This window comes from Asterias rubens, chromosome 17 (genome assembly GCF_902459465.1).
Source record: "Asterias rubens chromosome 17, eAstRub1.3, whole genome shotgun sequence".
Classification (NCBI taxonomy): domain Eukaryota; kingdom Metazoa; phylum Echinodermata; class Asteroidea; order Forcipulatida; family Asteriidae; genus Asterias; species Asterias rubens.
In genome coordinates, this window is record NC_047078.1 from 332,370 (window position 1) to 353,089 (window position 20,720).

The 20,720-nt window shown below is 38.7% G+C and overlaps 1 protein-coding gene and 1 long non-coding RNA gene across 2 annotated transcripts; both read left to right on the top strand.

The window, feature by feature from the left end:
* The first annotated feature begins 1,034 nt into the window (after positions 1 to 1,034).
* Positions 1,035 to 7,296, top strand: LOC117301675. The gene is made up of 5 exons (XM_033785705.1): positions 1,035 to 1,103; positions 2,738 to 2,821; positions 4,408 to 4,599; positions 5,292 to 5,375; positions 6,160 to 7,296. Exons 1-5 carry the CDS (start codon positions 1,035 to 1,037, stop codon positions 6,163 to 6,165), a joined length of 435 nt encoding a protein of 144 aa, XP_033641596.1. The 3' UTR covers positions 6,166 to 7,296.
* Positions 7,297 to 15,077: 7,781 nt separating this feature from the next.
* On the top strand, positions 15,078 to 19,389 carry LOC117301537. The gene is made up of 4 exons (XR_004520328.1): positions 15,078 to 15,185; positions 15,813 to 15,991; positions 18,078 to 18,162; positions 18,817 to 19,389. It is a non-coding gene; the product is annotated as an uncharacterized LOC117301537 (long non-coding RNA).
* Positions 19,390 to 20,720: the final 1,331 nt, after the last annotated feature.

The following is a 20,720-nucleotide window of genomic DNA, read 5'->3' on the forward strand; positions in this document are numbered from 1 at the left end:
TATAATAATAGTATATTCAGTAGACAGAAGGCATGAATGGTGTAAACAAATTAGTTGTTGTGTGGATTATTATGATTTGGTTTTAGGGGGTTGAAATAACGGGAGGGTTACACCAAGAGTGCGTCATGAGACTTCTGACTACTGAATATTTTAAAGGTATTGCACAGGATTGGTACAGGAGAGATAACGAAATTGTCACATACAGTGTCCAGTGATCAACCATTATACATGTATTAATAATTAAACCTGTGTAAATTTTGGCTTCAATAGTCCGTTGTGTATGGTGGCTTTAAAGGGACATCGCAAATATATATTGACGCCAATATTGACGCCAATATTCGTGACTTTTACCCCAAGTTGCAAATATTGACGCCAATATTGACGCCAATATTCACGACTTGGCCCAAAGTCGCAAATATTGACGCCAATATTGACGCCAATATTCACGACATGGGCCCTATGTCGCAAATATTGACGACAATATTGACGCTAATATTCACGACATGGGCTACACGTCGCAAATATTTACGCCAATATTGACGCCAATATTCACGACATGGGCCCTATGTCGCAAATATTGACGCCAATATTGACGCCAATATTTACGACATAGCCTCAAGTTGCAAATATTGACGCCAATATTGACACCAATATTCACGACATGACCTAAGTCGCGAATATTGACGCCAATATTGGCGCCAATATTTACGACATTGCCTCCAAGTCGCAAATATTGACGCCAATATTGACGCCAATATTCACGACATGGGCTACACGTCGCAAATATTTACGCCAATATTGACGCCAATATTCACGACATGGGCCCCAAGTCGCAAACCCGCTCAGGCGTGAATATTCATTGTTTTTTTAGCAACCTAGGTAGCTGGGTGGGCAAGAAAATAGTCTGGCGCACTGGTCCCGATCTCGCTCGCGCGCTCTGACAATAATATAAAAACTCGGGTTAAATTCAGCAAAAGATCTTCGAACACGTCGTGCACCGCCAGCAAAACAGAGCGCTGCATGCAACATAAACAATGTACACATACAACAAGGACTACTCGTGCTGCGCCGCGCCATGCGTAGGAAAGTACAGCCAGAGATCGGTGGGTCTGGGTGCCGGACTGTGTGGGAAACAGACTCCCCAAGTTGCTTTAAAAAAAATTCACGCCTGAGTGGGTTTGCGACTTGGGCTATGTCGTGAATATTGGCGTCAATATTGGCGTAAATATTTGCGACGTGTAGCCCATGTCGTGAATATTGGCGTCAATATTGGCGTCAATATTTGCGACATAGGGCCCATGTCGTGAATATTGCCGTCAATATTGGCGTAAATATTTGCGACGTGTAGCCCATGTCGTGAATATTGGCGTCAATATTGGCGTCAATATTTGCGACATAGGGCCCATGTCGTGAATATTGGCGTCAATATTGGCGTCAATATTTGCGACATTTGACCCATGTTGTGAATATTGGCGTCAATATTGGCGTCAATATTTGCGACATAGGGCCCATGTCGTGAATATTGCCGTCAATATTGGCGTCAATATTTGCGACATAGGGCCCATGTCGTGAATATTGGCGTGAATATTGGCGTCAATATTTGCGACTTTGGGCCATGTCGTGAATATTGGCGTCAATATTTGCGACTTTGGGCCAAGTCGTGAATATTGGCGTGAATATTGGCGTGAATATTGGCGTCAATATTTGCGACATAGGGCCCATGTCGTGAATATTGGCGTGAATATTGGCGTCAATATTTGCGACATAGGGCCCATGTCGTGAATATTGGCGTGAATATTGGCGTCAATATTTGCGACTTTGGGCCATGTCGTGAATATTGGCGTGAATATTGGCGTCAATATTTGCGACTTTGGGCCAAGTCGTGAATATTGGCGTGAATATTGGCGTCAATATTTGCAACTTGGGGTAAAAGTCGCAAATATTGGCGTCAATATTGGCGTCAATATATATTTGCGATGTCCCTTTAAAGCCACCATAGTTGTGTGAGTCAGGAGAAAATAGTGATACACAGTTTTTAGCCTGTAAAGTAACATAATGTCCTTGGTTTATGGTTTGTGTTTGCTTTTTGTGTGCTTTTGATGGGTTTTAAGATTCATTTTTCTAGAGAATTATTCACTGGAAAATGGTTGTAGTATGAAACTAAGCTTGGGACTGCACTGTAACAATGCTGTTTTTGTCTTTAATGCTAAAAATGTGAAAAGGGGCGCACTTTCTGATCACGTTCAATTTTAATAGGCCTGTTTTAAAGGCAGTGGACACTATTGGTAATTACTCAAAATAACTATCACCATAAAACCTCACTTGGTGACGAGTAATGGGGAGCTGTTGATGGTATAAAACATTGTGAGAAACGGCTCCCTCTGAAATAAGTCTTTAATTTGTAATGATAATATAGTTTTTCTGTTATAAGATGCGGTACAAAATATTTCTGAAAATAAAATGCTTGACGTATTGTCCCGTAAACACAACTCTATTTTCAGAAAACATCAAATCACACCCAATCATATCGACTCGAGTCACTGTACGCATAACCATCACTCCAAACATGGTAAAAAAACATGAACACGAAACATTCAAGTTTATTTCATTACATGTAATTTATTAATTGTTTACTACTGATGGGATAAATTCAAAGGAGATGCCGGAAGAGGTTCTTAAAGCAATCTCCCCCTACGCGGTGTCAAGCTTCACTACCCATGCGTCTCCTCACTGACAGCTTATAAACATCTTCATCTTCGACTACTCCTCACTTTGTATCTCAGAAGAAAACCAACTTGAGTCGCCTTCCGAATATACTCAGGTAAGCATCTTTGTCTTGAAATATTCAATACTAAGAAAATAGCCATCTATGATACTCTGATAGATACAACAAGGAAGTTAGTGGTAGCACTTAAAGGATTTGGCTACTTTTGTAACACAAAACACAATGTCACAGATTTATTAAACTTACACCGTTTGAAGACAATGACAGTATAAAAAGCGTGCCTTAAAATATTAGTTGCTAAAGGTGCTGTAGTTTTTGAGAAACAAGTGAACAATGTCATGAAAATACGTTTTTACATGCTTTTTACTGAGACGAAAGTTATTTTCATGACAATGTTTTACCCATTTCTTAAAAACTACGGCACCTCAGCAAGTATTTTTTTTCAGGAAAGCGTTCTACCATCATTATCTTCGAACTGATGAGTAATTTTAATGTAAACCTGTGGAAATTGTGTTTTTTTGTCCTACAAAATATACCCAGACCCTTTAAAGACTAACATAATTACATACAAAAAACCTGCATGAGCCTTCGTATACCAATAACTGATGAAGTATAAGTAGGATGTGAAACTTGGTGGAGTAAAACTATCAGAGAGGTTTTCGGTAACACCATGTGAACATCTCTTTTGAGTAATGTGGCTTGGACAAGAACCTGTGGTTGACAACTCAACGTTTCGATCAGTATGCTCTGATCGTCTTCAGGAGAATGCTGGACCATGTTGTAGTGGGCTGTTGTCGATACGAAAGCTCATGCAGTTTGTTTTACGTTAATGGTTTTACTCATTTTAAGTGCTTCCACCATCTTCACTGTTTTAAAATGCTCGTTACCTTTTGACATGTTCTTATAAAGTCTTTGTTTGTGATATCAGAGCTTGCAAAAGAAATATCACCTTTTCTTTTGTATGGTAAATTACTGAGTCAGGCTTTGTCAGGCTTTATCCCGCAAATCTCGAGCATCTGATTATTTCATCTTATCACCTTTGTGCCGGTAACTCCTCGAGTCAGGCTACGTCCCGTATAGCCTTAGATCTCAAGTTTTTTCAGGATCCTTGCAGTTACCAAAAGCGCCAACTATGTACAGAAAACAGATCAATACCCTTACATTAGCTCTACTTCATCTAGATGTATATTCAATTTACAGTAACACGTATATACAAATACAGACTTTGCTGTGTAGATTTTTCTCAGTTTGAGAACTTACTTGCTTCTTGTTCTCAGCGTATAGTAGATTTCGGAATTCGGTAGATAGAAGGTTCTGAAAAGAACTGTCTGCGCCTGGAAAGGTCTACTAGGAAATCTGCCGGGACTGCTACTTTTGCTTAGTGGGTCGAGGGGACTTCTCTGTGTAACTTTATTGCCACGGAGTGAGTTTAGGGTCTTGTCACACGAGTCAACTTTTACATGTAACTTGGAGGCAACCAACTGCAGTGCATGCTGCTGGACCACTTCGGTATTGGGTAATTTTTCAAACAATGTCTGACTATCATCAAGAAAAATAGGTGAACATTCAAATGTGAATTCATTTTCTTCTTTGAGATCGCCTGGAACTGGTTGCCTTAAAATTTCCTTGTGACATTTTCTGTTTATGAATTGTACTAAACACAATTTCTCCGTGTCTCTCAGATTCCCAAAGCAATATGGATTTCCGAATGGTGTTTGTCCTGTCTGTCGTCATGTTCGCTATCGTCACAGTCAATTGTGAGACGTTTGAAGAACAAGAAACGAAGCCCGCCATCAACTTTGATCGAGAGAGAAGAGAAGTCGGTCTCTTTGATGAGGAGTTTGCCAAGAGAGGGCGTGGCATGCGATACAGAAGTAAGACAATTTTGTTAATTTTTGTCACTAAGTATAAGTTGAAACTTGTCATGGTTGAGTTATTACTAAGAGATATTTGCGGTGACACCGTGTGTAAATCTCTTTGGATGTTGGACTCTGACAAAGTTGACAACGTTGCCGGTTCTTTACAGAACGAACACTATTAAAAGATATTTCCACATTGTGTTAACGAAAGCATTTTTTATTTTTTAGAACTGTGATGTTTAACAAAAGACATCCTCGGTCAAATTGTGTGCAAAAACCTAAATGGAATCTGTTTGTACTTTTTACCGATTCCATGATCTTCCCGAGACGCGTCCTTCAGAAATGATGCAATTCTTTGGCCTTTTCGAAACCATGTCTTGGGGTTTGTCTTGGAAGGTGCCCGTCTTATAAATAACTGAAGGAGCCTAAGCTCTAGCCCAAGTCCAATTTGTGGTTTTGAGAAGGCACTTGGCTATGAGGTGTGCCTTCATTTGAAATAATATAATAAGAACAAAAAGTATCAAAATGCAATTGTATAGAACATGTGGTAGATTACATCATACGTGCACACCGAGAACGTGCTTCATTTAACATGAGTGGATAGTTCGAGTTTGGATTTTTTAGCATGTTTTGTAAAAGCAATGAAGATAATAAGAATATTTCGGAGATAATTTAAGCCTTTTCGTGTTGTCTTTAATCTATTTCAGGATGCATCAACCCTGATACAGGTTCAGTCTGCAAATGTGATCTATTCAGACAAGGCCCTCAGTTTATCCACTGTTTCAAATAAGGTAAGTTTCACTTCTAGGCGTCGATTGCAAAAACTGGGGTGCTCAAATTGACACAGTGGGTGTTGTCACATAATAGACATATAGAGTATCAAAGTTTACACCGTAGGGTGTTCAAATAACGCTCATTTCGTCCAACACAAACATTAGTGGTATTTGAACACCATGATGAATTGGATTTTGGATTTGGTTATTGGATTGTCTCTTTGGTATCTATTATTGTGACAACACCAATGGTGTCAATTTTAACAGCCCAGGTATTTGCAGTTGAGGATACATCATTTCATCATTTCCACGAGCAGTACCTTACCTTTAGCTCACACAATATTGACTACATTTATTTGCTGCCCTTTTGTGAGTCATGCATGGTGCGTACGACACACGTGCACTTTGACTTTTTCATTGTTTTTCATTGTTTGTCATCAAAGATGGCGGTCACGTCAGTGACGTCATCACTACAATCCATCAGTGCCACTTTGAACCTTGAATCCGCTGCGCTTGATATGTTGTGTTTGTAACTTTGATTCATTTTGAAATGTCGATTATTATTGATGAACTTAATGTGACACTTTTCGTGACACTGTGGCAGCAGACTTACCAGGTAAACCCATTGTTGTCGGAAATGTGTGCACGCTCACAACTGCGTAAACACTAAATATTTACTAGGTAAGTCTGCTGCCACCTAGCGGTCCAAAGTCTCCCATTGTTTTAATTATTGTTATTTTTTATGTGTGTTTTAAATAAATCCTAAGACACTGAATGTCTTATTTTACGTTTGAATTTTCAGAGCTGACTGCTTGATGCATTTGTTGCATTTGCTGTGATTTGTGAGCAACTTAAGGGTTTATTCAAGTTTATCCCGAGTCTGCAAAGTATTGATGACCTACAAAAGACGTCACCGAGGCCCCTTAGAACTGCGGTTTTTTGCATGTTGCAAAATGGAGATTTCCAGACGCTAGGTGGCAGGCTGCATAACCGATTTTATCCGTAATTTACGTAGGTGTTCTGGACATGCGTGGATCTGGTTGTGGATAATGGATTTACCTAAATATGTCTGCTGCCACCTAGCGTTCGCGAACATAGAGGGAAGTGCCTATCGTTTGAACCATTCCAAACAATATATTATGACTTAATAAAATAGTTATTTAATTATATTTTCAATTTCGTTCGATGTATCCTACGTATCCAATGTGACTTTTAAATTAGTTGATGCATTGTCATTGAAACGTATACCTATGTTTAACTCTGCAAACTTGATTATTATTATTATTATTAAAAAGATTTATATAGCGCATGATGGTGTCCTATACACCACTGTTGACTGTACTTGTTGAATTCCTAATTCAAGTCTATATCATTTCAATGCGTGTCAATGCCTCTAGTTGATAGATAACTAATTTAAACTGAAAACTCATTTTAATCATCTATTTTTATTAAAAATACCACTAGACAACAACCTGTGAAAATGTCAACCGATTCTACAAACTTGGGAAAGTATCGATGTTCCTTTGTGGTTAAGCTCGTATTTTGTGAATTTATAAGCATTTCTTCTCTGCAAACGCCTTTCAGGGCCAACTTCAAAGAGTCGATGAAGCACCTTGATCTCACATGACTATCAATGACTGACTGGTAACTTCCTCCATTTTGTTCCACCCAAAATCATTTTCAAATTCACCCAGTCAGTTTCCCTTGTGGTTTCAAATTGGTTCCCCAATTTTGCTCAGTAGATTTTTTTTTAACTGTCTATGTTGACTGAGGGGGTTTGCTACACATGTGTTGTTCTTGTGTTTACAATAATATTATCTTTTGATATTCTACATAATAACATCCCTTATAATTACTGTATTTCAATTGTGTTTAACAATAAGTCAATGCCTTACCATTTGAAAATAAAATTAAAATTGGCCTTTTATAAAGCCCCAAATGTGAGTCTTACAAATTGTTTTCTTTTATTCATAATTCTCTGTGATTCACATGGAAATTTGAATTTTACACGATATTTACTAACTTTTGTATTGTCGGATGGGCTTTATATAATGTTCTTGTATCCATGTCAGAATACATATTACCACATTCTCCTTAACGGAGCAAACCATTAGTGACTAGACAATCTAGACTTAACTAGAAGCCAGAGTACAGGGAGATTGACCATATTGGACATGCACATGGGGCATGGTCGATATGGTCAATTCGAAAAGCACGTCACAGTTCCTGGTCAGTCTACATGGTCTAGTCGCTCACTCGAACTTGCTACTTGTTGTTCGTGAATAGCGCCAGCTAGTGACGAAAAGACATTTGACGTCAAAGCGAAACCCAAAAGACGATGGTTGCAAATGAGTGGACATCAAGAGTCGCACATTAAGTTTGTTTGAACTTTGGCCCCTTTTGAAGCCACGGCTTCGGCTTTGGATTCGGCTTGAGTCTCTCGTCTGAAGCCCTGAGTGCGTACGCAAAGCACGCGCAATATTATTGAAAAATCAACCGGCGGGGCCAAGCTAGCCTGAGTCGAATCCAAAGCCGAAGCCACTGTCGTTTTGAAAAGGACCTATGTGTGACTTTTGGTCGCTGTTCCCTCAAACAAAATAATATATTTCACTAGGGGGCGGTCTAGAAGAAGAGCCGAAAATTGAGAGAGTTACGACAACTAAATGGCAAACAAAGGGTGCCAGACTAGTCTGCCCATTGGGTTGTGCTGCATTTGAGACAAAATGGCGTCCAGAAACCAAGTGACAAAACAAAACTGGTCCCTCTGTGTCACATCCCTCTTAAAATACAGCTCGGAAACAAAGGGCACAGTCACATGTGCAACTGTGAATAAGTGGTGTACTCCTAACTTCCTTTTCTTGATACTTAAACTGATTCTTACACTTGCCTAGCCTGAACGTCATCACTTCAAGGCTCGAATGACACAGCTAGATAACATTATTTGCAAACTCATACTACCACCAAGACTCAATATTACCACCTGAGACCCGAGAAGACCTTCAGAGAGCCCAAAACACAATCTGCGATCTAACATATCGCACTCCACCATCTTTGATGAATAGTGTACGCATGCAAGGCTGTCATTGGCTGAGAGTCGTACGCAACGCGTGCGCACGCGTATACTTTGGTTTTCATCAAATATGGCACGTCATGTGCAATCCATCTATAAAATAGTATTGTAAGACTTTAATAATTTCCAAGAGGGCGGTATAACCCCAAACACAAGGTAATACCTAGTCTAGGTTCCTAGACCATTGGTGTTGCGTGGTCACACACAACCAACGTTCCGATTATGCACGGCAAAAACTGTACACGCTTGTAATGAACGAACGCTAGCGGGCGCTCTGTTTCTCTGATTTCCTGTGCTTGGGGAGATCCGGGAATCAGAGAAACAGAGCGCCCACTAGCGTTCGTTCATTACAAGCGTGTACAGTTTTTGCCGTGCATAATCGGAACGTTGGTTGTGTGTGATGGCTACCCCTGGTCCTCTGACATCGCGGTGAGAGCTGACTTGCTGCAGCATGAAGCCGGGAATGGAGTCGATGATAAGTCCACACTCCGATATTTCAGCAATCCGAACTTGAGTCTGATGCACTACTGCTTGCTGCCCACCACACGCTAAATTATTACCATCTATAAGACCACATTGACCAACGATGTCCTTAATGGCCGGGAGCTTTTACTCACTTCCATCCGACCAAAAAGGCAAAGGTAGTGCCATCAAACTATACAACTTGTCTGTGTTTGATGCGTTGCATGTGTGTGACGTCTAGGGTCTTGTCACACGAGGCAAATTTGTAGGTATGAGGAGGTTAACCAACATGCTAAACGACCTTTTTGGTAGCACATGAGTCATTTCTCAAACATGTCTCACGATCCCCGAGAATAATATGTAAATATTCAATTGTAATGGCTTTTCTTCTTGGAGATTGCCTGGAACTGGTTGCTTGTAAATTGCCGCGTATGACATGGACCTATATGCTAAAGCTTGGTAAATCGTGCGGGTCTTTGCGGCGTCTAATCTCTAGCATACAAATCATTCAAAACAAAATATCAAATGGTTCGTTATTATATAATTGTCAGAAATTATCATTTCTGATTATTTTAATTGGTCAAAGAAGCCTATCTGGTTGTTCATGAATTTGTTTATACGAACGCAAAGCATCAAAATAATAATTTTGCCCATACATCGATGTAGAGTAATGTATACACAGTACTTTCCACGGCATATTACTCGGGTGGGATTCGAACCTATAACCTTTGCTATTCAAAGAGCGGATTTATCTACCACTCATATTAAAAATGGTATCCACCACAATATCTACAAGCAGAATAACAAGAAGTTGATACCTTTTAAAAGATGTTGAAACAAACAGGCAATTCTAACACGGTATTGAACCATATATACAATTCTATCCTTTATAATGCTCCTTCGGAACCAGCGCCCCAACGTGTCACGCTTAAGAGGATATCACTCCGTGTTCCCCGAGCGTGACACACAGACACTCTCGTCACGTCAACGGTTGAGTGCATCGCAGGGAGTCCACGGGTTATTATAGACGTTCATGTCCACGGCCTACTAATGGATGAAGATTGTCATGCATGACTGAGCAGAGATAATAGAAGGTCTTCTAATCACTCGACAAGACAATATTTTGGCAAATTAAAGACCTCTATCCTTATACGACCGCAAAGAAAATAACATTGAAGCCTAACTTAATTAAGTGTGTGCGGCTTTATTTTTAATATACCACAATTTATAGCTCAGCCATTAACACCTATCTAATGTAAGCTCATATTATGTACCTGTCAACCACCCAGCTCTTTTCAGAACCAACACTTTACTCAGAAGAGATTTACACGTTGTAATACCGCAAACCTCACATAATAAGTGTATTGATATTAACAGAAATATTTATAATAGTTGGTTGGTTTATTGGTTGGTTTATTAAAAACATTCAAACTTCGCACCCAAAGGCTGAATCGTGTTTAAAATTAAGAGCTTTATAGACATAATATATGGGTTTTTTTAAATTACAGAAAAACATTTTTATTTAAACAATTAAAAGAATTACAAAGAGATCAACAGTAGAATGCAACAAATTAATATTTGAGTGATGAACCACTTGGACCGAACAAAATCCCACGCCGTTAACACATTAAAATACAACCTTATGCAGGATTTGAGGCATTGAATGGTGAGGTAACACCATGTTGGTTTGCGGTAATGTGTTTGTAAAATCCCATAGCTGCTCACCCAAAAGATAGATTGCACATGACGTCATTGACCGCCATCTTGGATGTATCGTTGATAAACAATGTCAATGTGCACTTGGTAAACGCAATGCGCACAACTCTCATCAGCCAATAGGGAGGTTTAGCTGGACGTTACGCGAGCAAATACGTGAACGTGAACTATACAGACAATTCAATTCGATTCAATTCAATTCAATTGAATTCAATTCAATTTTTATTGGTCCTACCATGGAGGAAGTTCATTTTGAATACATGCAATACAGACAAAATGAATAAAGCACAATCATAAATAAACTACTGGAAAAACATACTATTAATTAATCAGAAAACTACATAATAAACCACAATGGAATCATACTGAAAACACCATCTAAGCAGAAAGTAAACAAAGTAGTTAAACACTGAGGTTGAGTAGACGGACAGAGTATGGTATGAAGGAGTTGAGGTACCTGTTTATTTTGCATCGAAATTGTGTTGTTTCTAGGTGACAACGCCACTTTGGGCTTATTTCATGCTCTCGTATGACGTCTGCGCGCACGTACATAGCTGATGTAAAAAACTGGTAACTTCACGTATTGCTAAAAACGTGAGACTTAAACAACACAATTTTCTGAGGTTCACGTTCAAGTTCACGTTGAACGTGCAGCTACACCTCGCTAATGATAGCCTTTCATGCGTGCACGTTTCATCAAAGATGGCGGACTTTGCAAGGGGTCTGTATCTTATTTAAACACTGACGCTTTAGTAAGCGCTGCGCTCACTGAAAGCCTCCACATATACTGCAGTGGGATTCGAACCCAACGCCAGTTGCATTCTAGAGCCGATTTCAACATCACTGGAATGCTGCCACCTCTTCATGATGTGGGTCAGAGGAGAAGCTGAGTGGTTTTTCAAATGTGTACAATTTTCATTTTTCAAGTAAGAAACCAAAAAGGGAAACTGATGGGATGAGGCTTTATTAAGTTTAAATTTAACCAAGAGAAATTAACTAGAGCGAGTCTTGAACCTGCGACCTCAAGATAATGTTTTGTGTGTGCCGGCTCTCTACTGTGATGAGCTATCTGAAGCCTGATGTTGTACTAACGATTCACTTATGAGGAGATTTTGTTTAACGTTGTTAAAAGTTCTTCTTTTTTGTAATTCAAAATAAAAACTAGAAATAAAAAAATAAACAACCTCGGGGCAAAACCAATTCAACCTCAGTGACCTGTTCGTACTCACACTCATCAATCTTAAACACTTCAGTTTTTATTATAAAGACAGTGGAATGGATTTCAGAAATCACTGTACAAATGTGTGATTTCGTTCGCGAGTTAATTGGGCATGAAAGATTGGCGGATAATATAGCAAAAACATCACCCCGGTATGAGGAGATATTAATGAAATAAAAACAACATCTGTTAAAAGACTTCTCTGTCCAATCCAATTAAATAATTGTTAACCAGACAAGGATTTGATTCTATTGCCATAAGTTGGCCCCGATTGCAACATAACTATTGACGTGTTATTCTAAAGAATGCGTGAAGAACACTGTACCGACCACTGACATTTCCTTATTGAAATTTCAAGTGTAAAAGTTCAAACTTCAAGGATATTAAAGTTGCCGAGTTTTAAAAACTGTTTCAGAAATACCATAGCAGTAAACTTGTGGGTACCACCTTGTAGACAATCTTTAAGGAGAAGTCTTGATATGTTTTTTCATAAGAGTAATGAACACTGAACTGAACACTGACATTTCCCTTTCGAAAAATATAAATGTAAAAGTTCAAACTTCAAGTGTTTACGGTGAATCTACTGAGTGAAAAAAAAAAACAGTTTAAAAATACTGAACACTTTTGGTAATTACTCAAAATAATTTTTAGCATAAAAACTTACTTGGTAACAAGCAATGGAGAGCTGTTGATAGTATAATATAAAACATTGTGAGAAACGGCTCCCTCTGAAGTAACGTAGTTTTCCACGAATTTGATTTCAAGACCTCAGAATAAGATTTTGAGGTCCTGAAATCAAGCATCTTGAAAGCACACAACTTTGTGTGACAAGGGTGTACTTTCTTCTATTATTATCTCGCAACTTCGACGACCAATTAAGTACAAATTGTCACAGTTTTGTTTATGCATATGTTGAAAAGACTGGTATTTGACAATTACCAAAGGTGTCCAGTGTCTTTAAGATAAACCATGTTAGTAAAACTTCTGAGTACGACTTCGTATAACATCTTTTGGGAGAAGTGTTGGTTCTTAGATTCGAACAGTATATTCAACTTGTCTTCTCAGTAGAAAGCTGAACTGCGGAAGACGCTAAGTTTAAATGATGCTGTGACTATTCAGAAAGATTAACAGTGATTATGCAATCTTTTGCGTATTGGACATACTAAAATAGGTATCAATGCGCTATAATCATTTATACTAATAACATTCCCTTAATCTTTCTCAGCCCCCTGCTAGCAAAGTGCTGTCGTGGTGCTCCGAAGCCTATTTCATCAACCACTGCCCTCACATATATGAAGCGAAAGTAAAGCATCATGCTCAAGAACTCACGTGGCCGGGATTTTTATTTCTGTAGTATAAAAGTGACCTCCTCAAAAAAATTCGTGATATTGTTTTTATGGATATTAACCCTTTTAAAATCATTTTCAAAGAACAAAATTCCCCATTGAAATCATACGACAATGGCAATTTTGATATTTATAGACACAAATATGCGACTTAGACTCGAACCAGCACCCTAATCGCCAGAACTTGAATTGTGCGCCACTCACCAAATCGCCTAACCATGAGACGCCACAATAATCTCTCAACGAATGAAGTTGAAATACTTCTGTTAACGATTGAACGCTAATTGAATCAATGTAGCAATTATTTTCAATTTATGTCTAACGAGCCATGCCAACTTTTTAATAGAATTGTTTATATTATTTTTCTGAAATCAGTGCAGCCGAGACATGTTTAATATAAACTATTTTATTATAGGGTGGCCCCTTAATAATTGAACCACTCTTAGCTCAAAATCGACGTCGTAGTTTTTCTAACTATAAGACCAACATGTTTCAAACATCCCAATACCATTAGAGAGCATACTGATCGAAACGTTGAGTTGTCATCCACCAGGGCCCATACCATAGAGCTGCTAAGCACACAAATTTGCTTAGCATGACTTGTTAAAGACAGGATTACCAAACAAATTTCCACTTGATTTTCAGGATAGTCAGTTGAATATCAATAACAAGCAATATACAACAAAAGGTAATTTGGTTGGTAATCCTGTTTTTATCAAGGAAGACATTTCATGCTAAGCACATTTTTGTGCTTAGCAGCTCTATGAAATTGGGCCCTGTTCTTTTCAGAACCATCACTACTGAGATTTACACATAGTAGACGGCAAACCTCACCTACTTCCACCATGCAAAGTTTTAAATCCTACAATGTTACAAACAGGTGCCAGCGTCAACCTCGTCCATCTTTTGTATCCCTTTCCCAGGGTGACTATACTTTTAAGACTGTGATAAGACACAATAATTAATAATAATATTGGCCCAGTTTCCTCATCAGCACAGCTTGAAGGAAAATCCCGTAAACTAACCAGATATATTTCACCTCAGATTATGATCAAGTTTTCAACGCTCCACCATTTTTTAAAAGGGGCTGAGAAGCGTACAATACTTCTCAAGTATGGAAATAATAATCTGTGGAAAGAAAATGAGTAACATTGGTGGCAACGCCCCAAAATTGATGTCAGTACCCCCACCCAATACCCCAATTTGAAGAAAAAACTTTTGAAATTAAAAATTGTAAAAAATAGTTAATGGCCTGACGTTTCGACCCTAGCAGAGTCTTTCTCGAAGGAATTAAAAATTAACAGAAGAGTAATTTAATAAATTAAGCTTTTAACGCAACCTACTAACTTCATCATATCTTACATAGGTCCTTTCGGTTGCTAAACAGTTTGCAACAGCTACATTTATGTTATCTTATAAACAACAAGCAAATGGCAAAAGAATCCTTAGGAGGCGAAAGGAAGCTTGGCCAGAAGTGCCCCTTCTCTATAGCAAAAAGTGGTAGACCCTTGTGCCCCCTTAAGATGTTACCTTATCTAATTGCAGTGCTGTATTAAGCATGACTTTGAAAAGTTAATCTTGGTGTTCATGCATCAATATCCGTACTATATCTTTTCACAGTCCAGAATTTAATGTAATATTGTGATAGATCTTAAAATGAACACAACAACTCAGCATGCAGCAATTGGCGTTAATAAATTGATTCCATTTGATTACTCTGAACGAAGACGTAGGCTTCAAAACACAAAAAGGGGGCGTTGTTTTTCCATCTTCTCAAACATTGATAGAGGTAGTATTTACCGAGGTGTGACGACGCGAAGTGACTGCTGCCAGCTAATTAGGGTACCGAATCGCAGCTTTTACACAGCGACCGTTGCGGTCCATCGATGCCAGTGGCCGCGGCGTGGGTGTCGGAAAGGTATAAAACTCAGAGATTGTTGTGATTTCTAGTTCATACCGTCTTGCTGATTCTTAAGTCTGTTCTGTCTTGTTTGAGTACATCCAGCCATCATTAGGTAAGAAAATCAACATTGTAATTGTGGTAATAGTTTTAAATAATCGAGAAATAACCGCACATTGATGGATATTTGTTTCTGAAAACAGTTTTGTGGAAAAACCAAAACGTTTATTGACAAAATACTCAACTGTAAATGGGTTCTCTTTATTGAGATTGCCTGTTTCCTGTAAATGGCCTCGAAGGTTCATTCTAAATGTGGAAATTCATCTCTTTCCTGACGCGGATGCGAATTTCAACCGAACTTGAACTCACAAAATAGCAAAAAAAAATACAAAAACGCAGTAATAAGAAGAGGTGTGAATTTTGCATGTACCGATTGTTGCCAAAGGTCTTAATGGTATAGGACGCCAACAATAGCCTCGTCTGACACCAACCAAAATCAAATTAAATCTCGTCAGTGTTGCAAACTGGCAGCAGAATTTCAACTATAGGATAGTGAAAATGTAATCTTGAATGTATATTATAACAAAATTACGTGTGCACGGATGCATTATAATAATAAAGAACGTTGTTCAGAATGAATCTCGAAACATGGATTGTTTGGATTGGAATGTATAAAATGAGACTAAATTTATTTTTGCTGAGTTTTGCCGGGAAAACTAAAATTAATTTGTTTGATTTTCAGAATGAATACGAAGGTTCTTCTAGCCCTTGCCATCGTGGCTGCCCTGGTGGTGCTTGTCACTCCATACTACACAGAAGAAGACGCTGATGAATTTGAGAAGAGAGGAGCTTGGGACGATTCCGATATGGACGACTTTGAATACATGCTGCAGAAACGCGGACGGGGCAGACAATACATCCGTAAGTTACAATTCTTTTTTGGGTATACATTGACTATTGACTGCTTCAAGTGCTATTTTTGAAACTATGGCACAGGTGATCCCCTTAGTGTTCTATTTTCCCGAGGTGGAGCCGAGGGAAAATAGAACACTAAGGGGGTCCCCGAGGGTGTCATTATTACTATTATTTATCATTATTATTATTATTATTATTATTATTATTATTGTTTTAAAGGCAGTGGACACTATTGGTAATTACTCAAAATGAATTATTATCATAAAACCTTTCTTGGTAACGTGTAATGGGGAGCTGTTGATATCATAAAACATTGTGAGAAACGGCTCCCTCTGAAGTGGAATAGTTTTCGAGAAAGAAGTAATTTTGATTTCGAGACCCCAGATTTAGAATTTGAGGTCTCGAAATCAAGCATCTGAAAGCACACAACTTCGTGTGACCAGGGTATTTTTTCTTTTATTATTATCTCGCAACTTCGACGACCCATTGAGCTCAAATTTTCACAGGTTTGTTATTTTATGCATATGTTGAGATACACGAAGTGATCGAGAAGACTGGTCTTTGACAATTACCAATATTGTCCAGTGTCTTTAACCGTAGCTCTGCGTAGCACGAGTAAAAAGCCGGAATCGATATTTGTCTTATAACACCCCATACATGCCTAGACGTCTTGGTACCGCGCAGCGCGGAATAGTACCCGGGTTGCTAATGGTATAGTACATTGGCTGCTAATGGGTATAGTACATAGCCGTTGGTGTGCCTTCCTAGCAAAACTAAGACATCCTGTGACGCGCCATAAACTAATCACTACGCATAATCTATCTATGAGGTGTAATAAAAGCAGATACCGTCTTATTACCTTGTCACACGAAGCAACCTTCGCAGGAAACTTGGAGGCAACCAACGGCAGTGCATGCTACGCGACCACTTTGGTAGCACATGAGTAATTTTCCAATCCATGCCTCACGATCCCTAAATAAAAGATGAACATTCAACAAGTGCATGTATCATTATGGGCAATTCCATGGCCAGTCACATTACACTATAAACACTTGTCTGTGTCATTTCTTGATCAGATAGTTCTATGCGAGATATTATTTCCACTAAGTTTATAGACTGATTTGTACTTGACACCCAAGGCTTTGAATTGATGGTATTATACATTTTGTGGGCTTTGTGCTCTGGATGTCATAACGTTGTAAAAAGCGGGCAGTCGCATTACACAAAAGGACATGGACAAAAATATACTAGTCACAATTCAAGTTTCCTTTAGCTAAAAAGTTTGCGAAATTTTTACCATAATATGTATCACACAACTCTTTAATATATACACATGAGTATCCAACAGGATACTTATAAATGGTCAGCAACTTGAACTTTGAGGTATAGGCCTACATAGCAAAACCATGGTTAGTCGCATTACGGTCAGTCGCATTACAGTTTTCCGGTCAATTCTACTAGCGAAGCCTATTTCGAGCCCAAGTTGAGTTCTTATTCTTGGCAAAATTGGGTTAATTCCTTGCATGTCAACAACTAAAAATAAACTGATTTCATATGTTGCTATTTAACTTTTAAGTGGAAAGAAAGTTGTGTCAAAAATTTGATTTGTTGGTGTCATATGTCCTTGTTTGCTTGGAATTGCCCATATCCATTCTTCTTGAAGATTACCCGGAACTGGCTGTTGCCTGTGAATGGGAGACTTTCTGGGACGATAGAGGGCAGCAGACTTACCGGGTAAATCCATTGTTCTCAGAATTATGCGCATGTTCAGAACTACGTAAACAATGGAAATTTACCCGGTATGTCTGCTGCCGCCTAGCGTTGGAAAGTCTCCTATTGCTCGTACACGAGGCAATGTGCATTTGGCCGCCATTGTAGACGAATACACACGCGTGAAAAGAAAGCCTATCATTGGCTGAGAGTCCTGCGCAGCGCGTACTATACACGCGTGCAATTTTACCATTGGTTTTTCATCAAAGATGGTGGTCAATGAAGTCATGTGTAATCCATATAGTATAAAGGGTGACGATAATTACATTCTTTCTCTGTTTTATCATTTTTTAATTCATTCTTTTTTGTGACGTTACAACAGGTTGCATTGACCAGATCACAGGACAGAGGTGTGCGTGCGACAAGGTCAGAGGTCGATCAATCAACAGGTGCAAGAAGTAAACAAGGTTAGTAAACAAGAAGTAAACAAGTTTATAGATGACGTCACATAACGTCACGTATAAATTCATTCATTCGTGCACTCATTTCAACCAAATCAATTTGTGTATACATACATACAATATGTACTGCATGGACATATTTAAAGGCAATATGACCCAATTAACCAGTGACGTCAACATCACCCTAATCTTGGTTGCGCCATTTTGTGAGTCATTACAACCACCATGTGTGATACATTATAGTGCAGGCGCGTTTACCACAACCTCCCCACCAAGGGCAGTGCTCTGTATTGATACCTCTCGTCCATAGAGTTATTAAAAAATAGAGCCCATGGGTTGCGTTTTCGTGGTGATGAGCAATAATTGTTTCAGTCATTTGGTAAGTGGTTTACCACAACATGTATTGGTTGCTACCACGAAAACGCACCCCAGGGGTGGATTTTCATAAAGAGTTAAGACCGATAGTCTTATCTGGAGTTAGGACGAGCTACTCATTCTAACTTAGGTCAAGCCTAAAGTTGTTAATACGTCCTAGGACTAGTCCTATTAGAACGAGTCTATTGGGGGAAATGACGCGACGGGTAAAGATGACCTCTCCTGAGATTGAAGTCTATTTTTGAGATGTATCATGAGTAATTTTGTTTTCTTTTTTCTTTTCAGCCTATATTTCCGTCAGTTCGTCGTAGCACGTAGACGCAAGAGCAGTAGCTAAGATGTCATCCGAGCCTCCATGTGCGTTGGTCAGATCACGTGACTATTGGAGTATGGCGCCCTCTCTCAGCTCTTCCTTAGTCTCCCCATGACGTAGTATCCACAACCCCTACTTATTAGTTGTGGTCTTTATAAAATAAAATACCCTGTCCCAAAAAATGATAGAAATATACGTTTTTTACAAGTAACAGATCCCCTATTTTTATAGTCATTTAGCCAGGATCCCAGTTGAAAATATGTTGAACCTAAAAAATAACTGTATTCGAATAACTTATTACACCAAATTCTTTAAAACAAAACCTGCCATTCCCTTTTAATAATTAATCGTAAAGACAACCAAAAACGCTTACACTGTGAAAGTAATTTGGGGATAGGCCTACATTAAATCCAATGTTTTTAGTAGGAACTCGGGGAAATGCAATTCCATTTAATGGTTTACAATCTACCCTTATCTTACACTATTCGGTGCTTTATCTGTGTGGTTGAATCTTTAATAAAATGAAGCCTTGATTGAAAAAAGTATAGCATTGTCCGTGTCTTATTTGTGATGTATTTGAAAACCGAGGCAAAACGAACAAGAAGCAAATCGAAACCAGACATCAAGAAGTGAACCTGAAGAATAAGATTTAATTTTAACTCTTACACTTTAAAACTTTAATTAATAATAAAAAGAGTTTTAAAGTGTACTGTCTTTTTGCCGAGCGGTTAATAGCAGCAGCGGACTCAGAACTCGATGTTTTTGATCAGTGCCCAATTTAATCAAGCTGTTAGCCGAATATACTGCTTAACAATCTTCTTTAGACAGAACTTTAGTATGGAGCACCAGTCACATCAATGTAACTCATTGAAATTTCGTCTGATATCCTGTTTCTGTTAAGCAATACTTTTCTGTTCTAAGCAATCTTTTGTGATTTTACATGCTTTAAAATAGAACAGAGCTTTGGTTCGAGTCCCGGTCACGACGCTTGTATCATTGAGCAAGGTGAATGCTTTTACCCAATGCTTTTCCTTTAGTGGAGACTTCAAGCCGAAATAATTATTCTGATAGTGCACATGGAAGGGTAAGGTAAGTCCATTGGACACTTTCGGTAAACAGTATTGTCCAAGGCCCACACTTGGTGTATCACAACTTATATATAAAATAACAAACCTGTGAAAATTTAGGCCCAATCGGTCAGGAGAGAATAACGGGAAAACCCACCCTTGTTTCCGCATGTGTCGCCGTGTCAGGACATGTTCCGTATCGAGAATATTGATATTGTTTTAAAGTTTTCTCAAAAAGTAAAGCATTTCATGGAATAATATTTCAAGAGAAGTCTTTTACCATTACCTTCTGTAAACCCTGTAAGTTATTTGTAAATCTGTGAAGTTTTTTTCCCCCGTAAGGGTCCAATGGCTTTAAATCAGTGTTTTTGGTTCACATGCAAGCATCCTTGTATATAGGTTTCCTCAGGCTTGTGAGCTATACGGTCGATCAAGTTTCTTGACAATCGCTTGAAGTTTGTTGAGGATCTGAGCTCGGTTGAAATCATACCCAAACACTTTTATCTCCCCCGGTTTCCTAAAAGGCAGTGAACACTATTGGTAATTAATCAGTTAGGTTTTTAGCTTACAAACCGTATGGTAACGAGCATTGGAGAGCTGTTGATAGTATAATTATTTTATAACATTGTGAGAAACGGCTCCCTCTGAGGTAACGTAGTTTTCGAGAAAGAATACATTTTCCACGAATTGATTTCGAGACCTCAGATTTAGAATAATATGAGGTCTCGATATGAAGCATCTGAGAGCACACAACTTCGCGTGACAATTAGGGTGTTTTTTTCTTCCACTATTCTCTCGCAACTTCGACA